Consider the following 27,262-nt stretch of genomic DNA (forward strand, 5'->3'; position numbering starts at 1 on the left):
TATGAAGCACATACTGTGTGCCTGACACTGTGCTCAGCCCTGGGGAGGCAAAGATGAGGAAAGAAGGCCGCTCCGTGGCCTCAGGGAGCTGATGCTCTAAGGGGAGCCCATCCCCAAAGCACAGAGGGCCCAGGCGCGGGGGCTCTTGAGGCCAGCGCTGGACCAGCACCTGTGATGGCCTTTCCTAGCTTGATGACTGGGATGCGCTGCCAAGTGCACATTGAGATCTCCCACATCGAGGAGGACGCGGACAGGCTGGAGGTGGCCATGGAGCACCTGCACAAGGCCATGCGCCTCGATTACCTGGGGGAATATCAAGAGCACCTCAAGATGGCGTACACCCGACTCCACCTGCGTGCCGTGCTGTACCAGGTGCCCAAGCGCATGGAAGACAAGGCTATCATGGCTATCGAGCAGGTACGCGGGCGGGCAAGGGGGCGGAACCTCGCCCATGGCATGGACTGCCTTGGGGGCCATGAATGTGCTGGCTGATCTTGATAGACCGCAGTTCCCTCATGGGTAAAATGGAGCTAATGACAACCACCTACCCAGGGGAAGTAGCACGTAGACAGCCAGTGCCCCAGATGTGTGAGCTAGCAAGGTGCGAGAGTAGGCATCACAGGGGCTCTCATCCATCCATCCATCCATCCATCCATCCATCCATCCATTCCCTGCCCTATTTCCCTATTTCCCATTTGCAATGGACGAGGCAGTATCCAGGACGCCCCACAAGTGAGCAGGATGCCTGTCCTGGACACTGTGCCAGGTGCCAGCTCCGTCCATGACTTGATAGGATGGTACCCAATTCACCACAAGAGGGAGAGCCACCGTGTTGGACGATAGCATCAGGACACGGGAGAAGATTTGGACAAAATGTGGCGTGGGGCCTCCTTGGATTCCAAAGACACTTTCCCATGAGTACAAGGGACAGGGCGAGCGAGCTGGACAGAGAGAAGGTCTGGCCATTTTAGTGGATTGAGACTTCAGTGGAAGTCAATTATGCACCAGCCAATCAATTAGTAAGCATTTATTAAGCACCTACTATTTGCTACAGGCCTTGTGCTAAGTAAGCGCCACCGCAGTTCCTGCCCTCAGGGAACTTGTATTGTAATGAGGAAGACAGGGTGGCAGACTCAGTAGCTGGTGAGTCTCCAAAGGTGGAGACGGGGAAGCTGGGGAGGAGGAAGGTACTATGGGAGGCTGTGTGTGAGGAAGGGCAAGAGAGCATCGGTAACATGTAAGAAGACACGATCCAAAAGGCACAAAGGGCCTGCACAAGGTCGGGTGACGAGTCACCTTCAAGGGGCGGGGTGAGGCTTGATGCCCACAGACCCATCCGATTACTGTGGTCCAAGGTATGTGGGGATGGGGGCATGGACTGGAGCAGTGGGAGGGTCAGAGGAGAGCAGGAGATATACTTATATACACGTATGCACGTATGTGTGCATGCACCCACGTCTGTGTGTACATGTATAGGAGAGATGTTGTAGTGAGAGGAATGATCCTTTTGGTAGGTTTAACATTTGGTAGGTTCCAGGGGTGGTAAGAGACACTGAGTCAAGGATGATGCCTAGATGAAGCCTGGGCACCTGGGAGAATCGAGGCAGCCTCAACAGGAAGGGGGAAGTTGGGAAAAGAGGGGAGGGTTTGGGGGAAAGAGAATGATTTCTGGCTTGGACATGTCGAGCGTGAGGTGCCTCCAGGACGTCCAGTTTGTGCCCTAGTGATGGCAGCTTAGGGCTAGAGGCTGGGGCTGCAGAGCTGGGTCACCCCTCCCCCAAAAACTTATTAAATATTTTTATTTGTTATTGTTCAGTCATTTCTATAGTGCCTCTTTGTGCCTCATTTGGGGTTTTCTTGGTAGAGATAACTGGAGGGTTTGCCATTTCCTTCTCCAGCTCATTTTACAGATGAGGAAACTGAGGCAAACAGGGTGAAGTGACTTGCCCCGAGTCACACAAATAGTTTGGACTCAACAAGATGAGTCATCCTGACTCAGGGCCTGGCACTCTGTCCATTGTGCCACCTCGCTGCCTAAACAGTAGGTCACATGAAAAAAGAACAGGTAGTTCAGTAGTCAGTTGAATCAATAAAAGAAACAGCATTTATTCACTGGTTGCTAAGCCTCCTGGTGAGTGCTAGGGATACGAACAGAAGATGCAGTCGGCCCCTGCTTCCAGTGACGTTGAGGAGAGAGACAGGTGACACCCTGACATCTCTTTGGTGACATCTGGATTCTTGGTGTCAGAGCTGGAGGTTCTCATGGTGTCCCACGGACTCCTGGGCATGACATCTGGGGTGGATCTGTGAATGGACTGGAGTGTCCAGAGAAGGGCAGCTAGCATAGGAAAGAGCTTGGAGTCTGTGCCAGGTGAAAGTGAATTATCAGGATGCCTGGTCTGGGCCTTGGGTGGGTGTGTTTGTGGGTGAGGTTTGCCCAAGTGTTTTGTCCTCCTGCATCCCATAGAAGAGCAGGGAGGGGAAGCCTCCAAGAGGCAGAGTTAGCCTGGAGCTGAGGGGGATGCTACAGGCAGAAACAAGGGGTTTGAGATTCTATCCTTGGGGCAGCGAGCCGATCACTCCAAAATGATGCGCTCTGGTGAGATGCATGCAATGGTCTTTGTAGGACTCCTGAATGGAGCTTCCCTGGAAGGTCCAGACTCAAAAGTCTGGAAAACCAGCCCCTTTGCACCCTGGGTCTAGCTCGGGAGGTGGGCCAAGAACCCAGCCCCCTCACTTTCTGGAGAAGGAAACCGAGGCTCAGGCATCTCCTGGTGAGGAGTGAGTAGGTGGCGGGGACTCTGCCTCTGAACTGTCACCCCCTCAGGTTGGGGACATCTCCTTGGTGGCCTGGGGGAGACATGCTCCTCTCTTCTGTAAAGCCTAGATGGGTTCCGGCCAAGGAGGCTTCTGGAGGAGTCTCCTCATTGCTGGTGGCAGAATCTCCATGGAGCACGAGCCTAAGCAGAATTCTCCAGTCAGTTCCCTGCTTCCGGACTTTGCCCCCAAAAGCAAGTGGAAAGGCATGCCAGAGCAAGACATCAGCTAGCATTTATTTAGCACTTACTGTATGCCAGCACTTTGCTAAGTGCTTGAGAGACAAAGAAAGCCAAACTACAGCCCCTGCCCTCAGGGAGCTGAAAGTTTGATGGGGATCACAGGCAAACAACCATTTACAAATAAGGTTTGGACAGGATAAGTTGGGGGGCATATCTAGAGGAAAGGCCCTGATGTAAGGAGACCGGTGACTGGTCTCTGGTGGGACTTTAGCCAAGACTCAGGGCAGCCAGGGAAGCCAGAAAGTGGAGATGAGGAGGGAGAGTGTTCCAGGCCCGGAGGCCAGAGATGCAGAGTTTGGTGTCACAGCCCAGACAGTATTATTCAACTGCCTAGGAAGAGGCAAGAAGTCTGGAAAGGAAGGCATTACGTTATTAAGAGAGATGGACCCCAACAAGATTTCTCTTTGATCCTGGAGGTCACAGGAGCCCCTGGAGCTGACTGAATGGAGGTGTGTGTGACATAATAAATTAGATGAATGGAGGACAAGCTACAGTGGAGGCAAATGGGTCCCCCCACCCAGCAGCTACTCCACGCTGGAGGGGATGAGGGTCTGCACCAGGGTGGGCACAGGATCATGACAGAGGGGGCCACATAGCAGAGATGGCACAAAGGTAGAAGGTCAGGCCTTGGTAATGCCTTGGATGGGGGATGAGATAGAGTGAAGAATCCAGGATGGTTTCTAGGCTATATGTCCAAGGGTCTGGGAGAAGGGTGGTGGCCTTGAAAGTAACTGGGAAGATTGGGGACATATTGCATTTAAGATGCTGCTGGACATCCAGCTTGAGACATCTGAGAGGCAGTTGGAGATGTGAGAGGGGACCTTAGGAGTCAGATTAGGGCTGGACAAATAGGCCCAAGAGTTATATGCATAGACACAATCGTTGTAACCAAAAGAGCTGCTGAGATACCAGGTGAAATCTTCTAGAGGGAGAAGAGCAGAGGGTTCAGGACAGAGCCCTGGGGTCCCCATGATTAGAGTGCATGACCTGGAGAAGGATCCAGCAAAGGAGACTGAGAGGAGTGGTTAGAGAGGAAGGAGAGCCAGAGGATGAGGGTGGCCAGCCCAGCAGGCTCAAGGATGAAGGTGAGGAGCTGGACCATTACATTGCACTATCTAGTGGCATTGCATTCCAAGGCCAGAAACTTCAAGCTGCAAAAGCTGCCAGCAAATACCAGAGCCTCTCGACTTAGAACAGTGGGCAAACGGGATAGCCTCTCTTGTAAAACCTGGCACCTGCCCTACCTGGGGGGTATAAGCACAGTTGTTTTTGAGATAAAGTAACTGCTGTTCCATCTGCCAAAGGTCTGTCTGCTCACTGATGGCACTGAGCCACAGGGAACACAATAGAGGTCACAGCCAGGCTGCGTAGTGCAAGGGTCCCAGCTGCCTAGCATCAGCTCCCTTTGTGCCCACGAACTTGGGTGCACTTGGCCCTTGGGCTCAAAGCTAGTGACTTCGGTGGGCAGTGAGCTATCCTATCTGTCCCAACTCCAGGCAAGCATGAGGTCTAGGGAAAAGCCAAAGCCATTTGTTTTGTAGAAAATATTGATGGTTCTGCTTTAAATGTGAGGGGACCATGAGCCTGTGGCTAGTGAGGGTTCCCTCGCTGCCTGAGGAGAGCGTGCCCTCCCCCTCGGCTAGCAATGAGCTCTGGAAGCCTGGCATCCCAATCCACTCGGGTGTGTGGGGAGCTCAAAGGTTCCTGGGCCAATGCTACAGATGAAACGGAAGCCTTGAGAAGGCCAGGGCTCTGTCCTGGTCCCCAGCGCATCAGAGTCGAAAGGGGGAGGGCTAGAGCCCCTGCTCTGCAGCCCGGGCCGAGGATTGCCCTGGCTGCTCCTTTGCCCTTTCCCATCCTCTTCAGAAGGAAAACCAGGGGGAACACTAATGGCCTTTGCTGCCCTCATGGGGGTCTGTCAACTTTTGTTTATCACAGGCAAAGAAAGCAAAACCCAAAGACAGTGTGAGGAAAAAACGGGCCCTGCTGGTGAACGTGGGACTGGCGCTGGCACCAGACGCTTTTCAGATTGTTCTGGATGGCGAGAATGAGGCCAAAGGTAGCTGACTGCCCCTTGGTGCTCTTACCAATGAGCTCTCTGCAGGCACCTCCAGCCCTCCCCCCACATCCTCAGTCCTTGGTGATTAGAGCAGACTGTCACCCATTTTCAACTTGAAGAGACTAAGAGACAAAGAGGAGAGGAAGAGACAGAGATGGAGGAGAGAGAAAAAATAGAGGGAAAGAGGAGAAAGGGGGGAAAGAGACAGAAAGAGACAGATGAGAGACAGAAACAGAGAGACCATGAGAGAGGAGACAGACACAGAGAGAAGGGAGACAGAGAGACAGAGACAGACAGAGACAGATGGAGAAACAGACCATGAGAGAGGAGACAGAGACAGATGAGAGACAGAAACAGAGACCATGAGAGAGGAGACAGACACAGAGAGAGAAGAGAGACAGGGAGACTATGAGAGGAGAGAGAGGCAGAAGAGGGAGGGAGAGAGCACTTCAAGATATCGCCTCCCATCTCATTTATGGGTTGCCTACTGTGGGGGGCCCTGGAGCCAGGTGAGGTGGGCCCACCTTTCGAAGCCTATCTCACGTCTCATTGTGGAACTCACTCCACCGTAGGGGGACCCCGAGAAATGGAGTAGTGGCGAGGGGCTGGGAAGCGCTGTCTCCACGCAGCCTCCGGGGGGGAGATAAGAAAGTCGGGCCCAGAGTCAGGAGGGACTTGCCGAGTGGAGGACGCCCTCTGCCTTCACATCTGTGCCTCCGGGCCGGGCATCCACATTCTCCGGTCGCTTGGCTTTTGCTGCTTTCCTTGGCCCCGCTGTCCTTTCCTCCAAGCTTGGCACTAAGCTCGGCAGAGGGGGGCGGAGCTGGAGCCTCGGGCCTCCGGAACAGCCTGCCGCTGCATTACGCCCGGGCTGGCAGGCGAGGCCTCATCCTCAGCGGCCTCTCAGGGTCTCGGGTTCTCTCCCCGCTCTCAGTGTCGGCCGGTAAGAGCAGACGACACATCAGTTTCCTCTGTGCCAAGGCCCGCCATCACACGTCGAGCATAGACAAAGCGGACGGCCACCTGAAGAGGCTGAAGCCCGACAACCGAGAGGAGAGGTGAGTCCCTGGCAGCCCGGGGCTGTTCCTGCGGCAGGGAGTGGGACACGCTCAGCCCGCAGCGCCCAGTGGTCAGCCTCCTTTTCTTAAGGTCAAGGTCACCCTGAGTCTGTCTCTCTGGGTTTCCCCAGTCACTGGGGCCGCGGGCCCCCTGCAGCCCCCCAGGGCCGCGGATGCCCCAGGAAGAAGCCTGGAGCTCGTTTGGAGGCAGAGTTCTCATCCAGGCTCTCTCTGACCTCGGACCGATGCCACCCCTCGCGGAGCCTCCGGCTCAGACACCATCTCAGTGGCTGCTCACAACAGCCCTTCAGATGAGGAAACTGAGGCTGACGGCGCTGCCCGAGGCCGGAGATGAGGGGCTTCTGCGGATGAGGAGACTCCAGGGGCCCCTAGCCAGCTCACCCTTAGCGGGCTCACAGCCTCTCTGAGGGCGCAGGGAGGGGCGGTGCTTCCATGATGCGGGGGGGGGGGGGGGGGGGGGGGGGGGGGGGTTCTTCGTCCCAGCCCCCAAAGGCCTTTCTCTCGTTTGGGCTCTTGGGGACCAGGATCTACATTTGGGCCGATTTAGCCAAGGTGGCCCGGAAGCAAGGCGTGTGGGACGTGTGCCGGACGGCCTGCCGGTTCTGCCTCCTGTACGATGTGATGGCCAAGAAGATGTCCAGAGTCAGGAAAGGCGAGTCAGCTGCTGGCCTGTCTGCCCCCTCCCCCTCCCCCCTGTGTGAGAACCGACACCTTCACAATGTACACAGCTCCTCAAGACCCCCTCATGTATGAACACACCCTCACATGCTTGTGCACCCTTTCATGTGCACGTGTGCAATGCACATATTTGTGTACAATACCCCCTAAAGTGCACACCCTCCCACATGCACCCATCCCCCAGGTAACCCAGATACACACACACATCTTCACACACATGTGCACACCCCTCACACCTGCACACACACGTGTTCACACTTGCACACGCATGTGCACACCCCCTCACACCTGCACACACATGTACCCATAAACCCATACCCCCATGCACTCATCCCCCAGATAAACCAGATATACACACACATCTTCACACACATGTGCACACCCCCTCACACCTGCACACACACATGTGCACACCCTCTCACACCTGCACTTACACACACACACCCTCTTAGCCCTCCCACACACTCCCTGATGCACATACATCCTCACATTTACACTCTCATACCTGCACATGCACGCTCACACACACAAGCATCTGTGGTCTCTTGATGCCCTCCCCTGATCAGGGGCAGCTCCATCGTGGAAGGCAGGCTGACACGGAGAGGAAGCAAGGGCATGCAGGATGGAGACAGGACCTTCATAGGCTCTGGGGCTGGATCACGTGTGTGTTTTATTAAGCACCTGCTGTGTGCAGGCATTGAATCCTCATTACACCCCGGGGGGGTATGCTGTTATTACCACCATTTTACAGTCGAGGAAATGGAGGCAAACAGGTTAAGTGACTTGTTCAGGGTCACTCAGCTCTTAAATGAGTGTTTAAGGCTGGATTTGAACTCGGGTCTTCCTGGTTTTAAGCCTTGCATTCTGTGCACTCCCTCACTGCCACTGTGGCCAGAGAGTCAGGTTTCATCTTGTAATGACAGAAAACAAGGTTGGGGCCAGCTTGTGGAGAGTCATGTAGCTTCTACAATAGGGACTTTGACCAGAATAGTCGGTGTCCATGGGGCCCTTGATGGTACCCAGAGTGCTCTGTGAGACCCTGTGGGGATCACCCCCATTGTAGCCCTGGACTTGGAGCTTCCCTGAGTGGCCCTGAGGACCCACTAAGGGAAGGTTAAGGTTGGTCTCTTGTTCCCAGGACCCAGCAGCTGGGCTGTGTGTGTTCTCTAGATGAGGACCTGTGGTGGTGTGAGGAGTGTGGTGAATGGGAACCATTGACTGTTATTTTAGGAGGAGGGAGGAAGAAGAAAGGGGGAACCGAGGCCATCCTGGACATCCCAAGCTCTTCGGATCTGATGCTGAGCCCAAAAAATGTGGCCGTGGATATCCAACGCACCTTTGCCAAAGTGGGCTTCATCAATGCCGAGGTCAGTCCAGACGCTGCTGCCCCTGTAGGGTCGGGGGTCCTGAGGCAGAGCCTCGGACCGTGAGGAGACGGCTGCCCACAGCTCAGACTATGCTTGAGACTCATGGGAATGCCCTGACCCTTTGCACTCACTCCCACGCTCTATATACTATCACAAGTGCTCACATGGACTGGTATGCTTACACACACGCATGCACTCACACTCTCACTTTTATACATGCTTACACTCAGGTACTCACACACATACACTCAGACTCTCATACACACCCTTACACACACTTTGTCACTCTCACATTCTCTCCTCCCCCCTCATCTCTCTCTCTCTCTCTCTCTCTCTCTCTCTCTCTCACACACACACACACACACACACACACACAGCCTTCCACCATACCAGGAAAGTTCCGGTGGGGGGCAGTTACACTCAGCATCCTTATAACCTGGAGGGGCAGGAGAGTGGTGATGGTTCCCACGCCATCTTCTAGACCCCCTTGTGCAGTATCTCAGTGGCCCCTCCATGCAGTGGGCCTCCTAGGCTGCTGCTCAGGGGAACGGCGGTCCAGCAGTGTTGCCAGGTCTTCAACCCCTAGAGCGTGGGGACAAGTCACTCCTGAGTCTGGCCTTGCTCACCGACCCCTCCTTTGTTAACACTCATAGGCCATCATCCACTTCCTTCAGTCAGAGGGCATTGCGCTGAATGACCGGCCTGTCCCCCCAGAAACCTCAATCCAACACCACACCGGCAATATTGTGGTTCCCCCAGAGGAGGATGCCGAGTGGCTCACCTACAGGTCTCTCCCCCCACTCCCAACCCCTTAGGCTCATTCTCCCCAAAGCCAGCCTCCATTCGAACCCCAATGGGTTAATGGCTAGGGTAGACAGATTCAGAGGGAGGGGTGCTGGGGGTCACAGCAGGAACCTGACAGGGCTTTCACCCATGCCAACCCCCATCATCAGCAGAGGGGCTGGGACCCCCCAGAACCTTGGCTCCCAGGCACACACTGGGTGAGCCAGGGGATTTCAGGGCTGGCTGACCCACAGCCTGCCATTAAGAGATCCCCCTGTCTCCTTCCTACTGCTGCTAAGGCTGATGAGTCAGGGTCAGGAGCAGCCGACCAGGGTAGTTTCCTCCCACCTTGAGCACCATCTTCTGTGATCCCTAGACCACAATTGTTGGCATTGGGGCAGGAAACTCCCAGATGAGGGAATTCTCTCCACCAGTGCAGATCTTGATCGCTTCCCTGTCCTAGTCTCTGTTTCTGGAGGCCCAGCGGAATGTCTTTGGATTGTTCTTGATGTCCCAAGGGCTGCAGGCATCTGACTCCCACCTTCTGTGTTAGCCTGTGGCTGTGGCTTCCTCTTGCTCCCCTGGTTGGTTTTGTGGGGCTCTGGGCCTCATATGCCCACATGACCGTTGGCTCCTCCTGGTCCTCTCACACAGTCAAAAGGCTCAGAAAAAGCTGCAGCAGCCAAACCAAATTCCCTCCCTGGTATCCCTGACAAGTGGTCTTCTAGCCTCTAGTTGGTGACCTGTGGGGGGAGCCCCCCTCCAGGCAGCGCTCCTCACTAGGAGACATTTCTTACTGTTCAGAATCACCATAAATCCCGCCCCCCACGACCTCTGGTTCTGCCGTCTAGCTGGGCTGAACCAGTGAGGTCTGACCTTCCCATGGCACAGAGTCAGGGCCCTTCCCCTGCCTCTACCTGCAGTCTGGAAGAGGGATGTCTTAGGTTTCACCCTCCTATTCTTGAAAGCTGGATCCCACAATCCCAGTAGCCTTATCAGCAGCCACACCTCACCATTGAGGCCAGGAACCTTGTGGTCCACTCAGAACACCTCCCCACCTCATCTTTAGTCTCTTTACTAGGGATGTTACATCTAACAGATTCAGCTTAATCCTCTGATCCCTTTGGATCCTGACTCTCATCCATCCCATGTCATCTGCCAGTCTGATGACCCCAATCCAGATCCCCAATAAAAATGCAGACAGAGAGAGCCAGGCACAGCTCCCTGGGGCCTCCACTCCAGACCTGCCACTGATGACAGCTAAGCCAGTTGGGACCAGAGCACGCAGTCCATTAGGGTCAGGTGACTTGAATCAGTCAGGGTGGCCAGACGGCACCCTTCCTCTCTTGCCTTGCTGATCTCAGGCATCAAAAATAGCTGTTAGGATGGGGCTGAGCTGAGCGGCAGGACAAGACTCCACCCCATGAGCCAGGACTCCAGGTCCTCCAGGAACTCACTGGGCAGGGGTACCCCCCGTGTCCCTGAAAACTCCTACTTGGTATTGGCTCCTTCAGGTCTGACCAGAGGATGCTGGGGCCTCACCCTGGGCCCCAGTGCCTCCATCTGTCTCTCTTTAGAGAGTTGGCTCCCCCTTTGTTTGGTGAGTGCTTAAGTCAGTGCTTGAGCATATCAAGAAAGCACTTAATAAATGGCTCCTTCCTTCTTCCTTCCTCCATCGGTTCCTCCCTCCCTTCTTTCCCTCCTTCCTTCCTCCCTTCCTTCCTTCTTTTTTCCTCCCTCCCTCCCTTCTTTTCCTCCTCCCTCCCTTCCTTCCTCACTCCCTTCCTTCTTTTTCCTTCCTTCCTTCCCCTCTGTTCCTCCCTCCCTCCATTCCTCCCTCCCTCCCTTCCTTCCTTTCTTCCTTCCTTCCTTCCTTCCTCCCTTCCTTCCTTCCTTCCTTCCTTCCTTCCTTCCTTCCTTCCTTCCTTCCTTCCTTCCTTCCTTCCCTCCTTCCTTCCTCCCTCCCTCCCTTCTTTTCCTTCCTTCCTTCTTTCCCTCCTCCCTTTCTCCCTTCCCGTCCTGTCCTATAATCACCTAGATAAGCAGACAAGGCGTTCACACCAGTAGATGTATGAAAGTCACCTGGCCTAATAAGAACACTGACTGAGAACTTGACATGACCTAAGAGTATCTCTTTCACAAATGAGGAAACTGAGGCACAGAGAGGGGAAGAACTAGTAACTGACCGAGTCAGAATCTGAACCCGGTCTCTATGCCTTCAGAGCCAGAGCTCTCTCCCCCAGCATGCTGTTTTTGGGAAGAGCAGAACCCTAAAATGCTTTCTTATGCTTTGACTACAAGCACTAAGAATGATAGGCATCGTTCTTTTCTTTTGGGGACCTGAGCTCCAGAACCTTGTAGCCATCAGAAGTTCCCCCAGGCCCCCAGACACCCTCCTGGAACCCCCTAGTCCTGGCCAGAAGTCAGGGTCCCTGCCCCCCCTCCTGGATGCCTTTCGGGACCCCCCCCCCGGCTCTGCACCATCCATAGGGAGGCCCCTTCCCAGCTCTCCATGGGGGCTTCTCTAAGCCTCACTGGGGTGCTTCTGAGGGTCCCAGGCCTGCCTTGCCATTCCAGCTCCTGGATTGAGAACCTCTCTCAGTATGTGATGAGGAATTGGCTTCGGTCAGCTGAGATTGGGCAGGAGATCAACGAGGCCTGGCTGGTCCACAACACGGTGGTTTATGTCCTCAACCACAACCATCACCTGATCACCGCAGGCCGCCAGAGGGAGCTGGTAGACCTGCTGCAGACCCTGCTGACCATCGTGAGGGTCACAGGCCACAACGGGTGAGGGAGGGGCCCTGCATTCAGCCTAGAAGGCCCTCCCTTCCCAAGGCTTACCCTCTGCTGGAGGGAGGGGCAGGCTAATTCCAGGAGGAAAAATGTGCCTGTGATAGGAAATGGGGAGGGGGCCTTCCTCCAAAGGATGGAGGTGTCTTTTGTCCCAGGAGACCCCAGGAGTCCAGGATGCATGTGAACCCCATGACCAGGACAGTGCAAGTCCTCAAGCATTTATTCCACACCTACTGTATACAGGCCCTGCACTCGAGAAGAAAACAGGCAAACCCAGTCTCCAAGCAGGCTTGGGTGGAAGCCAGGAGGTTGTTAATGGAAGTGGAGGTGGGGGAGCCTTCCAGGCTTGGAGGCCCCCAGGGAGGATACCCTGGGGGGAGGCGGAACCCCCATACTTTCGTTCTGCCCCCTTTCAATGCATCATGGCTATAATCAGGCTGTCTGGGCCCCTGCTCCAGGAAAGAGACAGAGGCAGTAATGGCGTGCAGACTCTGGGAACCCCTTTAAGCTCTGATTGAATCGTCCCATTTGATGAGGCATTTGCATGAGGCCATAAATCTTACATTGTCGCTGGGCCCAAATCTCTGTTATTAGCCTAGCCTGCCATGTCCATATTCTCCAAAATAACCAAACAAGACCAAGAGCCTGGGGTCAGGCTGAGCGAAACAGCCTCGTAGCTGTCTGACCTAATGGGACCTGAGAGGTCAGGCCCCCAAAGAAAACACACAAAACATCCTGCACCTCCAAGGCACTAGGGAAAGAGAGAGGCTTCTGCGCCTTCCAGTCCCAGCTGGAGAAGAGCTTTAGCTTAGCAGTGTTCCCAGTCAGGGAGCCACAAAAATGAAGAGAGTCGCCATAAGATGATGATGTGTCTGGTTAGGGGTGCTCGAGACCCCAGAAGGCCAACACTCCGGGTCCTGCCGAGTAGATTCGACCTAAGTTTTCTCAGCCAAAGAAAAGTAAAGTTTATTAAAAGTTTGCTTGTATTGGACACAGAGTAAGCCTGTGCTAGGTTGTTCTATGGTGCTCTGTCATACATGGAGGGAAGATGGGGGTCTTAGATACAGAGGGTTGTGGGAGGAATCTAGGGGTGGTCGAGAGGAGGAGTTTGTGGAGAGTCAATGAGTGATGAAGGGTGGGAAGTCACTGGAGGCCACCAGGAGCCAACAGACAATGGTGGGCTAGGTAGATAGGTTCAGGGGTGGTAAGTCTAGTAACAGAGGTCTGGGCCCAGCCACAATGTAAGGCTTATGGCCTCATGCAAATGCCTCATCAAATGGGACAATTTAATCAGAGTTCAAGGTGGGTCCCCAGAGCCTGCACCTAATCAGCAGTGTGGTGCAATGGGAGGGGTCAGAGGCTGGAACCTCCCCTGGAAGACCCTTTCATGGGGCCTCAGTTTCCTCATCTGTTACATGAGGGTTTTCTACTAGCTAACTTCAGAAGCCCCTTCTACTATCCAGACTGGGAAGGGACACCAGAGACCATCCTGTCCCTCACCCTCCTGGAACATATGAGGAAACTGAGGCCTGGGTCCTGGTCACACCCTTCTTGGCAAGCCTCACCCATATCAGCTTAAGTGGGGTGCCCTGTGCTCCTGTGAATGAACTTCTAGCTAGCTGAATCCAGTGGATAGAGCATCAGCTGGGGAGTCAGGAGGGTTCAAGTTCAAATCTGTCCTCAGACACTTAGACCAGGGCTGGGGAACTCCAGGGCTCGAGGTCTCGTGTGGCCTTCTGGGGCCTTGGCTTCGACCTTGGACTTAGTCCAAGTTTTGCAGAACAAATCCTTTTATGAAGGAATTTGTTCTATGAGATTCAGACTCAGAGACTCGAAGACTCAAAGAGCTGCACTTGGTTCCCCAGCCCTGACTTAGACATTCAGACCCTGGGCAAGTCACTTAACCCCAATTGCCTCAAAAAAAGAAAGAGCTTTAACCAAACAAATCAGGAGAAGAGACATTTCAGATAGTGCTTCTCTGGCCTTGGCAGCTGGCTCCCGCAGGTCCATGGGCCTGGAAACCCTGAGGGTTTTCATCTAGGCCTCACGTGCTGAGGGGAGCCCACGAGGGGACCCCCAAGGCACCCCTCAGAGCCAGGCGTGCTGCCCAGACCCACTGGGGGAGGAGCGGCTTCCTGGAATCTTCTCTTTGCAAGGAACAGGGACTGAAAGGGGAGAGGGAGCAGATCCCCCCACACCCTGCTCTGGGCCCTCCCTGGCTTTCCATGCGAGCCGGCCCCACTGTAACTCAGTGCCTTCCTGGATGATCCTTCCAGGGACACTGTTATGTTGGTGCTGCTGTGCAATGCCCTGGCCCGGGGCCTCATCCTTTCCTGGATTCCCTCCCATACGTCGGATAGGGGACGCAGGTTTTTGAAGTCAACCCAGACTCATGTCGCCCCGCTGGAGTGGAATGCCATTTCTGAAGTTAAAGCAGCCATTGAGGTAGGTAGGGAAATGCTGAGGGGGTGGGGTAGGTCCACCCCTGGCCATGGCTGTGTCAGACCTAAGAAGATGGGGGTCTGCAGGGAGGAACCCTGGGGCGCCGAGACCAGGCTGGGCTGAGACTGGGCTACCCCTTGGAGTGGATGCTTTTCATCCCACTCGGGAGGGCTTCTCCACCTTGGCCGCAGCTCCTGGGGAAGAGGCAGCCCTTCTTGTGGGCATCACAAGGCGTCAGCACAGTGAGATCCAAATGTGACGCTGGGTGGGCAGATCATGTTCAAAAGGACCAGGCTATCTAGGTAAAGGAGGGGCAGAGTGGCATGGCATATTAAGGAGGCCGGCTTCTGTGAGGAAGCCCAGAAACCTGCGCAGGGACTCTTGCCTCGTCTTTCGGTAAAGAGTCAAAGGAAGGAGTAGACTACAAGACCACCTGGACAGAAAAAGCTAAGCACTGAGTTTGGGAAGCAAAGTGCAACTGGGCACCAGGGCATCGTGGTATGCTTCTTCCTCCTCCTCCCCCCTTCTCTCCTCTCTCTCTGTCTCTTTCTCTCTCTGTCTCCTCTTCCTCTCTCTCTTCCTCCTCTCTCTCTCTCTCTGTCTCTCTCTGTCTCTCTCCCCCTCTCTCTGTCTCTCCTCTTCCTCTCTCCTTTTCTTCCTCCTCTCTTTCTTTCTCTCTCTCTGTTTCTCTTGTCTCTCTTCTCTCCCTCCCTCTCTCTCTATCTCCTCTCTCTGTCTCTCTCCCTCCTCTCTCTCTGTCTCCCTCCTCTGTCTCTGTCTTTCTCTGTCTCTGTCTCTCTCTGTCTCTCTCTCTCTGTCTCTGTCTCTGTCTCTCTCTCTCTCTCTCTCTCTCTCTCTCTGTCTGTCTCTCTCTCTCTGTCGTTGTTGCCGTTGTGATACTTTCATCCTTCAGAAGGTGGTGAAGTGACAAAGGGACCTTCTCTTGTAGACCTTATTATCAGTGGGAGGGGGGGGCAGGTGCTAGCTAGAAATTGTGAGAGGGCTGGGAAGAAGTTCCCCTTCCCTTCCTTCTGCTGTGTGGGAAATAAAAGAGGGCAGGGAAAGTGCTGGGCTTGGAGTCAGAACATGAAGCCTCCAGTCTCTGTTGTGCCCACTCTCCTTCCCCCCACCCTGCAGTTTAAAACCTGGTCCCAAGACTTTCTGCCGAGAGTGAGTTACTGGGGGGAATTCAGGGCCTTCCTTAGAAAGCTGCTCTCAGCCCTAATTGTCATCCCACACTTCGTGGTTTGGCTCTCAGGTTTGTGACTTTGGTCTCACGCTGACCAATGGGAATTTGCCTCAGGAGATAGTGCCCATCAGCATCCGGCAGCAGCTCATTGCCACCTGGGTGAAAGCCAAGCAGCTGCTTCAGCAGCAAATCGGCACCAAGCTGGGCACAGATGAAGAGGTGAGAGGTGGGGCAGCCAGGGATGGGAGGGGGAGGGCACAGACGATGAGGTGAATGAAAGGTGGTGGTGGGCCATCTGTGAGCAGGAGCAATGGGGCAAAGGGGCACCAGATGATGGAGGCCATGAATGACAGTGTGAGGGGGTAGGGCACTCTGGGATGGGACGGGGAGTGGGCATGATTGAGGAGATGAGAGAGGGCCTGGGAAAAAGGGAGTGTGAGAGTGCACAATGGGCTGAGGAGGGCAGGGGTGAGGAGGTGAGGACGGGGGGTGGTCGGCAGGAGCAGTGAGGTACAGGGAAAGTAGAGATGCTGAATGAGGTGGGGAGGGCACTCCAAAGGATTCCTTTCAGTCCGTAATTGAAGAGTGCTTGTTTCCTGCTTTGGGAGAATGCCTCCCACCCCAGCCCTTAGCCCCACTGGATCAGGAAGCAGAGTCTGTGGGCCCCTTGGCACTGCTGCCTTGGCCACTGCCTAGGTAGGGGTGACCCTGACCTCGCGGACCTGGGTCATGGTGGTGTGGGGTGGTGGGATGGAGGGTCTTCATGCCCCCAGTCCTGGCACTAGCCTCGGCACAGGAGCCTGAATGGGCGGGTCCTGCCCCTCCAAACTCTGCTGCTGACACCTTGGGAAAGTTAGTTGTGTAACCTCTGCCTAAGGATTAGATCACCAAGGCTGATTGGCATAGAAACATTAACTCTAAACCTTCAGTGCCCACACACTCATCCTCAGCTCTGCTCAAATGTGCTCTTGGGCAGCCTGGACTTCCCAGCAGCCACTGCTTCTGACCAGCATGTGATGCTTCCTCTTCCTCAGAGCCTAAATGAAAGTCAGGTGCGAATAACCAAGGTGCTGGTGGCCTTGGAGATGTACTCTTGTAACGGGCTGGGCCTCATGGACTTCAACCTGCCCACCTTGGCCCAGGTACCTTGCCATCCCTTGAGGGGGGCAGGGAGGGTTCAGGAGACACCACTAGTGTGGGTATAGAGGGTGTCCTCCCCCAGGACTTCTCCTTTGCCCCCCTTGGCTCAGGAATCTCCCCATCTCTTGGGGGACACAGCTGGTGTGGGGCTACAGGGCATCCTTCCTAGCACTTGTGGGTGTGCTGGTAGAGAGGAAGGTGACCTCTGGGCCTCGGTGGCTGGAGCCTCCTCAGCAGTCCTTTCCTTGTCACCACTCCTCTGTAAGGGAGCACAGAACAGTCCGAAGTCCCTCGGAGCCCACAGCTGGGCTCTCCGAGCTGAACTCAAGCAGGGCTGCTAGAGGAATAGGGCTGTCCAGGCTAGATGCCCCCTAGGTTACCAGGCCTTATCTTTGGGTCTCTCAGAGGTGGACCATGTGGGAGCTATAGACTGTTCTCACATAAAGGCACCCCTCTTCCCCTTCAGTCTTCCTCTGATGGGTGAGAGGGGATCCTGATCCTGAAGGGGTGGAGGGGACACTGGGCCCCAGACTTGTGAGAGCAAGTGTTTTGGGAAATACCCCAGCTCAGCTGTGGAGGGGCTGCTATGCTCATGGGGGGGGGAGTGGCCACATTCATGTGGTTGCTGAAAGGTTGATGGGACTCCCCTGGCCTCCACAAGCAAATACCAGTTACTTTTCTCTTGGGAGATATTCCTTTAACTCCTATCCTCCATTTGAAAAATCCTGACAGTCTATGGATTGTCCCAAATCCCTTTTGCAACATTTGATTAAAATTTAGGAATGGATTTGGGACATTTCTCAGCTAATGAGTCCACAGGTCAGTGACTGCAATGACCAACAGTGATCATTGGTTAGTGGTACATGCTAATGATTGTGAAACTGTTCACGAGATTTGTACAAGACGAAGGTGGGTGTATGGAAAGACCAGACTGCCCTTTTCTTCACTTGTGACATCCAGAGCCTGGCAGATTTCTTTTGTGGTTGTAGGTGCTGAAGATGGCATCAGAGTGCACGTGGACAGATCCCCTCATTGAAATCCAGACTCTGGTCCGACTGGCACATTTTGCTTATATGTTACGTGATCATGAAAACGTGATGGCCTTGTCCAAGAAAGTCTTGAGCAAGGGGGAGAAATTCTTTGAGAGCCGACAGGAAGTCAAGTGTTCAGAACAGTAAGTCAGTGGCTTGGAGTCCTGCTCACAGCAGCTGAGTGCTGCCCTTTGTACTCTGGCCTCAATGCCTGGATTCTTTTTTTTTTTTTTAATTTAATTTTGTTAAATTTGTTTATCTACTTTTAGTTTAAAACATTCAGTTCCACCATTCCTTGCATTCCAAATTTTCTCCCCCTTCCTCTCCTCCCTCCTCTTTCCGCCATTGATGGCAGCATGCAATCTGATATAGGCTCTACAAATACCTTCATACTAAGCATTACTGGAGTTGTAAAAAAGAAAAATAACCAATGAAGTGAACAACGAGAAAGAAGGAACAAAACTAAACTAAACACAAAAGAGAGCAGGCAGTTTGCTCCATCTGCATTCAGACTCTGCAGCTCTTTCTCTGGATGTAGACATCTCTTTCCTTCATGAGTCTTTTGGAGTCGTCTCATACCTTTACATTGCTGAGAGGAGCCCAGTCTATCGAAGCTGGTCGTCACACATATGATGTGTCTGTAATTGTGCACAAAGTTCTCCCAGTTCTACTCTCCTCACTCAGCTTCCGTTTGTGTAAGTCTCTCCATGTTACTATGAAGTGCGTCTGCCCCTCATTTCTTATGGCACAGTAGTATTCCATTACATTCATATACCACAACTTGTTTAGCCATTCCCCAGTTGATGGGCATCCCCTTGGTTACCAGTTCTTTGCCGCCACAAAAAGAGCTGCTATAAATATTTTGTACATACAAGTCCTCCCACTTCTATGATCTCTTTGGGATACAACCCTAGAAGTGGTATTGCTGGGACAAAGGGTATAAGCTTTTTTATAGGCCTTTGGGCATAGTTCCAGATTGCTCTCCAGAATGGTTGCATCAGCTCACAACTCCACCAACAATGCATGAGTGTTCCAATTTTTCCACATCCTCTCCAGCATTTGTCATTTTCCTGTTTTGTCATCTTAGCCAATCTGAGAGGTGAGATGTGGTACCTCAGAGCTGTTTTGATTCGCATTTCTTAATCAATAGTGATTTAGAGCATTTTTTCATATGTTTATAGATATCTTTAATTTCTTCCTCTGAAAACTGCCTGTTCATATTCTTTGACCATTTATCAATTGGGGAATGACTTGTATCCTTACATATTTGACTCAGTTCTCTGCATATTTTAGAAATGAGGCCTTTATCGGAGACACTTGCTGTAAAAATTCTTTCCCAATTTTCCACTTCTCTCCTGATCTTGGTTATATTAACTTTATTTGTACAAAAACTTTTCAATTTAATGTAATCAAAATTATCCATTTTGCATTTTGTAATGCTCTCTATCTCCTATTACATCATAAATTCCTCCCTTCTTCATTAATCTGACAGGTAAACTATTCCTTTCTCTCCCAGATTGCTTATATTATCAGCCTTTATACCTAGATTGTGCACCCATTTAGACTTGATTTTGGTATACAGTGTAAGAGTTTGGTCTATGCCCAGTTTCTGCCATACTATATTACAGTTTTCCCAGCAGTTTTTGTCAAATGGTGATTTCTTATACCCAAAGCTGGGGTCTTTGAATTTATCAAATGGTACATTACTATAGTCATTGGCTGCTGAGTCTCTTGTACCCAATCCTTTCCACTGATCCACTACTCTATTCCTCAGCCAGTACCAAGTAGTTTTGATGACTGCTACTTTATAATACAATTAAAATCTGGTCTGGCTAGACCACCTTCCCTAGCAATTCTTTTCATTAATTCCTTTGATATTCAGAACCTTTTCTTCTTCCAGATGAATTTTGTTACTATTTTTTTCTATCTCTATAAAATAATTTTCTGATAGATTTATTGGTATGGCACTAAATGGGCAAATTAATTTAGGTTAAATTGTTATTTTTATTAGCTCAACCTAGCCAGGAACAACTGATGTTTTTCCAATTAGTTAGATCTGACTTTATTTGTGTGAAAAATGTTTTGTAATTGTGTTTATATAAGTCCTGGGTTTGTTTTGGCAGGTAGATTCCCAAATATTTTATGTCTACAGTAACTTTAAATGGAATTTCTCTTTCTATTTCTTGCTGTTGGACTTTGTTAGAAATGTATAGGAATGCCAATGATTTATGTGGGTTTATTTTATATCCTGCAACTTTGCCAAATGTATTTATTATCTCAAATATTTTTTTACTTGATTCTCTAAGTATATAGTCATATCATCTGCAAAGATTGATAGCTTAGTCTCTTCTTTACCTAACCTAATTCTTTCCATTTCTTTTTCTTCTCTTATTGCTACAGCTAACATTTCTAGTACCAGATTGAATAAGAGGGGTGATAGTGGACACCCTTGTTTCATCCCTGATCTTCTTGGAAATGCTTCTAGCTTATCCCCATTACAAATAATACTTACTGATGGTTTTAGGTAGATGCTGCTTGCTATTTTAAGGAAGGCACCATTTATTCCCATACTTTCTAGTGTTTTTAATAAGAATGGGTGTTGTGTTTTGTCAAAGGCTTCTTCTACATCTATTGAGATAATCATGTGGTTTCAACTAGTTTTGTTGTTGATATGATCAATTATACTAATAGTTTGCCTAATATTGAAACATCCATGCATTCCTGGAATGAATCCTACCTGATCAAAGTGTATTATTCTCATGATAAGTTGTTGTATTCTTTTTACTAATATTTAATTTAAAATTTTTGCATCTATATTCATGAGGGAAATTGGTCTATAATTTTCTCTCTCTGCTTTATCTCTTCCTGACTTAGGTATCAGTACTATATTTGTGTCACGAAAAAAAATTTGGTAGGACTCCTTCACTAATTTTCCCGAATAGTTTACAAAGTATTGGAATCAATTGTTCCTTAAATGTTTGATAAAATTTGCTTGTAAAACCATCTGGCCCTGGAGATTATTTCCTAGGGAATTCATTGGTGGGTTGTTCAATTTCTTTTTCTGAGATGGGGTTATTTAAGTATTCTACTTCTTCAGTTAATCTGGGCAATTTATATTTTTGTAAATATTCATCCATTTCACTAAGATTATCAAATTTATGGGCATACAATTGGGTTAAATAATTCCTAATGTTTTAATTTCCTCTTCATTGGAGGTTAATTTGCCCTTTTCATTTTTGATACTGGTAATTTGGTTTTCTTTTCTTCTTTTATCAAATTGACTGAAGGTCTATCTATTTTATTGACTTTTTCATAAAACCAGCTCTTGGTTTTATTTATTAATTCAATAGTTTTCTCAATGTCAATTTTATTAATCTCTCCTTGGGTTTTCAGTATTTCTAATTTAGTATTTAATTGTGGATTTTCCATTTGTTCTTTTTGTAGCTTTTTCAGTTGCATGCCCAATTTATTGATGTCCATTTTCTCTGTTTCATTCATGTATGCATTCAGAAATTAAAAAAAAAACTTCCCCTAAGAACTGCTTTTGCTGCATCCCACAAATTTTGATATGTTGTCTCATTATTGTCATTCTCTTAAATGAAATTACTGATTGTTTCTGTGATTTCTTGTTTGACCCACTTTTTCTTTAGGATTACATTATTTAGTTTCCAATGAGTTTTTGGTCTATATTTCCATGACCCTTTCTGACATACAATTTTATTGCATCATGATCTGAAAAGGATGCATTTAGTATTTCTGCCTTTCTGCAGGTTTATATGTAAGGTTTATATGCCCTAGCACATGGTATATTTGTGTGTGTGTGCCATGTACCACTGATAAGAAGGTATATTCCTTCTTATCCCCATTCAGTTTTCTCCAGAGGTGATATCATATCTACCTTCTTTACCATTCTATTCACCCTCTTCTTTCTTCTTTATTTTGAGGTTAGATTTATCAAGTTTAGAGAGGGAGAGATTGAGGTTCCCCACTAGTATAGTTTTGCTATCTATTTCTTTCTCTGACTCTCTTAACTTCTCTAGGAATTTGGATAATATGCTGCTTGGTGCATATATGTTTAATAATGATATTGCTTTTTTGTCATTTCTGCCTTTTAGCAGGATATAATTTCCTTCCTTATCTCTTTTAATTACATATATTTTTTTGCCTTTGCTTTATCTGAGATAAGGATTGACACTCCTTGCTTTTTTTTTACTTTAGCTGAAGCCTATGTTTTATTCCAGCTTTTTACCTTTACCCTGTGTGTATCCCCCTCTTTCAAATGTGTTTCTTGTTGACAGCATATTGTAGGAGTATGGTTTTTAATCCATTCTGCTATCCACCTCTGTTTTATGGGACAGTTCATCCCATTCACATTCACAGTTATGATTACTATCTATGTCTTTCCCTCTATCCTATTCCCTCCCCTGTTTATGCTTTTATTTCTCCCTTTTCCTCTCACCTCCTTAAGTTTTCCTTTTGACCACCTTCTCCCTCAGTATTCCTTCCCTATCACCCCCTTCCTTTTCCTACCCATCCCCCTTACTACTTCTTCCCTCCTTTCTAACAACTCCCCCCTTTCTTTCTCCTTTCCCCTCCTAGTGCCTGTAGGGCATGATAGATTTTTATACTTAACAAGGTATGTTATTCCCTCCTTGAATCAAAACCGATGAGAGTAAAGCTCATACAGTGCTCCTCTCCCTCCCTTCTTTCCCTCTATTATAATAAAGTTTTGTGTCTTTTCGTGTTAGAATCCTATACTTAACTGATTATGTTATTCCCTTCTTGAATCAAAACCGATGAGAGTAAAGCTCATAAAATGTTCATCTCCCTCTCTTCTTTCCTTATTATAGTATCATCTTTTTTATGCCCTTTCCTGCCTCCTCCTTCCCTCTTCTCCCATTACAGTTCCTTTGCTCCCCTTAATAGGGTTAGTTTATACTCGCACCCTCTACCTATGTATAACCCTTTTATATGTTCTCAATATGGACAGGTATCGGCTTCCCACATAGGGATGTAAACACGTTGCTCTTATTAAATAGCAGGTTATGTGGGGGGAGGCAGGAAAGTGCTTTCCCTGTTTACCTTTTTATGTCTCTTTTGAGTCTTGTATTTGGAGATCAAACTTTGCACTGAGCTCTGGCTTTTTCATCAGGAAGGTCTGGAAGTCGCTTATTTCATTGAATGACAATCTCCTTGCCTGAAAGATTATGCTTAGTTTTTTTCTGGGTAGTTGATCCTTGGTTGTAGTCTGAGTTCTTTTGCCTTATGAAATATCATATTGCAATCCCTCCAAACTTTTAACGTAGAAGCTGCTAGGTCCTGTGTGATTCTGACTGTGGTTCCACAATATTTGAGTTGTTTCTTTCTTGTTCCCTGCAATATTTTCTCCTTGATCTGATAGTTCTGGAATTTGGCTACAACAGTTCTTAGAGTTTTCAATTTAGGATCTCTTTCAGAAGGTGCCTAGTGGATTCTTTCTATTAACTATTTTACCATCTGGTTCTAGGACCTCACCTTGATGATTTCTTGGAAGATGTTGTCCAGGCTCTTTTTTTCATCATGACTTTCTGGCAGACCAGTTCTTGGATTATCTCTTCTGGATCTCTTCTCTGGTTAGTTATTTTTCCAATGAGACATTTCACATTTTCTTCTAATTTTTCATTCGTTAGGTTTTGTTTGACTGCTTCTTGATGCATCATAGAGTCATTATCTTCAAACTGACTTATTCTGACTTTTAGTGAATTCTTTTTCCTCGACTAATTTTTGAAGTTCCTTTTCCATATGTTCAGATTTTGTTTTTAGGGAGTTCTTTTCTCCAGTTAGATTTCGCACCTCTTCCAATTCCACAGATTTTACTTTCTAAGCAACTGTTTTCTTCAGTAATTTTTTTTTTCCTATTTTGGCAAGTGTAATTTTAAAATAATTAGTCAGTTTATCTTCTACCTCTCTAATCTGACTTTTTAATATCCTTCTTGAGTTCTTCCAAGAATGCTTTCTGGGCTTGAGACCAGTTCATATTCCCTGTTGAGGTTTCAGAGTTGGGTATAGAGTCAATGCTGACCTCTTATGAATTTGGGTCTCCTTGCTCACTATAAAAAGATTCAATCATTTTCCTTCTTCCAAATTATTTCTTTCCCATTGTGATTACCTATTTTCTGAACTTTAAAGTGGATTTCCACTTCTGGAGTATAGAGGGCTCTGACCCATGCTTCTTATGCTGAGAGCAAGGGGTCTGGCTATTGGCTTTGTGTGCTGTGTCCTCTGAGTGTCTAGACTGAGGCCAAGGCCAGGGATTTCTGAGTTACCTCAAGGTTACTCTGAAGCTCACAGTGTAAGGTGTAGGAGAGGTGTGGTCTGTCTGCTTCAGGATTCCACCTCCCAGTCCTCAAGCTGAACTCAGGCAGGCTCAGCTGCTGGTAGCCGGCTGCTGGTGTCTGCCGGTTCCCCTGGTTGTGTGAAGGCACACCTGGGGTTCTGGTGTTAACGCTTGCTGGCTCCACTCCCCTGGGGTTCAGGATCTCCTGCTGGTCAGCTGAGATGGGACTTGTTGGGATAGCTCCTGCCCTGCACCTTAGCCCACGCACAGCCACACCCACACCCTTCCTCTAGGACTCCCAAGGGTGCCAGGGATTGTACTATTTCAGGATTTTACCCTGCAGCAATATTCTCTGGGTTTTCAGGGTCTTAGGGAGAGAGTGGAGCAGCTAGGGTTTATTCCATCATCTTGGCTCCTGGGAGCTCAGAGTGAATTTTTACACATCCAGGCTGTGGGTTGGTAGCCCCAGAGCTGCAGCTGCCACCGGCCCTACCCTTTCTCTTACCCACCTCCAACAGATCCCCCGGCCTGTGGTGAGAAGTCTGGGAATTGCCCCTGTGGTGGCTGAATCAGTTCGCCCAGGCTCGCTCCGCTCGGCGCTGGTGGGGTCTCAGGTCTGTGCTGGTGCTTCTGCGCTCCGTGATTCCCCTGCCCAGTCCCATATTCGTACCTTCCCGGACTGAGAATCTGCCATGCTCTGTCTCCCAGTGGATTCTGCAGCTATAAAATCCATTCAGATTCACTTTTTAGAGGTTACTGAAAGCATTCATCACTCTGCCATCTCGGCTCTGCCTCCAGTTCCCTGACTCTTTCCTGGCCACCACCAAAGGTGGCCCAGATCTTCTCAGGCCCCCAGACTTTTCTCTTCCAGGAAGTTGACAGCCCCTGACCTGGGGCTCCCTGCTTGTCCAGCAGCCTGATTGGCGAGGCCAATCTCCTGATTGGTGAGGCCAGCCTGGCAGCTTTTGAACTAGTTGTGCTGGTTAGTAGGGAATTCATTAAAAAATTGATTTTTAAGTGTTTTGTTCATTTTAAACTTAAATACAAAATGAGGGAAAAAAAAGATTTCCATGTCTGCAGTAGAACATAAATAGGATTCAATTTAAAATCATGAATTTCCATTTTCGTTAGAATAGGTTCTTCACCACCACCCCACTTTTTATCCCTTTGGGATACAGACCTAGCAGTGGTATTGCTGGGTCAAAGGGTTTGCACAGTTTTTCTTAATTGAATTTTTATACACACACACACACACACACACACACACACATATATTTGCTTTTTGGAGAGGGGAAGGCGGGGCAATTGGGGTTAAGTGATTCGCCCAAAGTCACATGGCTAGTAAGTGCTAAGTGTCTGAGGCCGGATTTGAACTCAGGTCTTCCTGCCTCCAGGGCTGGTATTCTATTCACTGTGCCACCTAGCCACCCCAAATGTTTAGATACTTATTTTGTGTGAGATATGTTCCTGGCTTTGTCCTGACAGGTAGACTCCTGAGTATTGTATATTGTCTACACTGATTTTAAGTGGAATTTCTCTATCTCATGCTGCTGAACATTGTCAGCAACATATAGAAATATCGATGATTTATGAGGATTTATTTTATATACTGCAATTTTGTTAGTTATAAAATCATTAATTATTTCAACTAGTTTTTCAGCGGAGTCTCCAAGGATACCACCATCTTATCTGTAAAGAGTGATGGCTTTGTTTCCTTTTGGTATTTCCAACTCCTTCGATTTCTTTTTCTTATTGTTCTAGCCAGCATTTCCAGTGCAATATAGATTAATAGTGATGATAATAGACATTCCAGCTTATTTTAAAGATGAGGAAACTGAAACAAGCAGGGTTAAGTGAGGTACCCAGAATCACACCGCTAGTAAGCATCTGAGGCCAAATTTGAACTCAGGTCTTCCTGACTCCAGCCTGGCACTCTATGGACAGCACCACCCAGCTATCTGACTTAAACACTGAAACAAGGTTTAAAATGGAGTCACTCAGACAGAATCACCCCAAGGCTTTAGGTACCACCATGACTGTTTTTGACACACAGGAGGAATTAAATGGTTTTTTCCAACTTTGGTGTTTTTACTTTTGAAACATTCTTTATCGGCCTAATAATGGCAATAACAACAATAACCCAGAGCCGTGGGGACAGGGGAGCATTACACAAGTGTTTGCTTGTGTCTGTTGGGGGCCAGAAGCCCTGCTCATTTTCAGCAGGGAGATGCGTTCCCACTGGCCTCCATGCCAGCCCCACATCTTGTCTGGCTTTGTATTCTGCCCATATTACATGTTGCTAAGGGTGAGGCTTCTTAGAAAAGGGCATTTGCATGACTAGGGCAGGCTCTTCCAGATCTCTCCAAACAGAAAATACAGGGGTGTGTGTCTCTGTGTGTGTGTCTGTGTGTCTCTGTGTGTGTACATGTATTTGCTACCTGCCTGCTTTCCCTGCGCCTGCCATAAAAAATCTACCGCTTGTAACAAGTACAGTCTGATGAGAGCGAGGGAAGGGCCTCTACCCCCATGGGCTGGATGGGGGCACCTTCCATGGAGCTGGGCCCTCAACAAAGGACACGTATCCCCAAGAACTCCTGGTCAGGCCTCATGTGCACCTCCTGTGACTGGAGGACGTGGCCATTGGTTTGATGGGTGCCCTTTGCCCACGCAGCCAAACCCCACCCATTTTGCTGGGACACTGCCCATGTCATCCCCCTCCCTGGGCTCCCAAACCTCCATCGCAGCCTTGAAAGAGGCCAGGACGGTTTTCTCTTCACTCCTTTTGCCCCACAGAGTAGGCAACTAGAGCTCCTCTGTGAGGCTGACTGCACTGCCCATCACAGGGGCCAAGGGCCAACCCGGAGCCAGAGGGGGCACGTGTCTGGTAGCCAGGGCCTAAGCCCTTGTGGCACACCGGAAGGGCTTAGGGGCAGAGGCTCATCCCCAGAGAAGAAGTCCTGCCTGCTAACATGTCCACACCTGCTTCTCTCCCCAGAAATGACAACTTGTTTCGAGCTGAATTACTGAGTGCTCTGCTGTGTACCCAAGGAAAAAGTATCATGGAGAACTTGGCGGGAAGGAAGCAGCTACGCCAGCAGGCAGCCAAGGCCTTTCTGGGCAGTATCAGGTAGGGCCCTCCAGAGCAGCAGGGGCAGGTAAACTCAGGAGCCTATAGTACAAAGGGATTGTCTTTCAGTCCTTAGAAAGTGAGAGGTCAGAAGGTAAGAGATGGACTGTGCAACCGCTTGGCAGGAGAAAGAGACCAGCTCTATCTGGGGCTGGGGCTTGGGGGGGGGGGGAGAAGATGAGAGTGTTGGGGGGGA

General features: G+C 49.7%; 1 protein-coding gene across 1 annotated transcript in view; it reads left to right on the forward strand.

Annotated features, from left to right (window-relative positions):
• The window catches only part of CFAP46 (cilia and flagella associated protein 46), a 144,937-nt gene that overhangs the window by 25,094 nt on the left and 92,581 nt on the right, over positions 1-27,262 (forward strand). Inside the window, 12 exon segments of the mRNA XM_069101629.1 lie at positions 1-417; positions 4,998-5,118; positions 6,053-6,176; positions 6,722-6,849; positions 8,106-8,242; positions 8,896-9,029; positions 11,603-11,815; positions 14,098-14,266; positions 15,522-15,671; positions 16,487-16,594; positions 17,582-17,766; positions 26,935-27,066. The exon segment at positions 1-417 is cut by the window's left edge and continues 126 nt beyond it. Of these exon segments, the coding sequence (XP_068957730.1) occupies positions 1-417; positions 4,998-5,118; positions 6,053-6,176; positions 6,722-6,849; positions 8,106-8,242; positions 8,896-9,029; positions 11,603-11,815; positions 14,098-14,266; positions 15,522-15,671; positions 16,487-16,594; positions 17,582-17,766; positions 26,935-27,066 (2,018 nt within the window).

This window comes from Petaurus breviceps, unplaced genomic scaffold (assembly GCF_028583685.1).
Source record: "Petaurus breviceps papuanus isolate PSGF00001 unplaced genomic scaffold, PetGlider_PUasm1.0 490, whole genome shotgun sequence".
Lineage (NCBI taxonomy): Eukaryota > Metazoa > Chordata > Mammalia > Diprotodontia > Petauridae > Petaurus > Petaurus breviceps.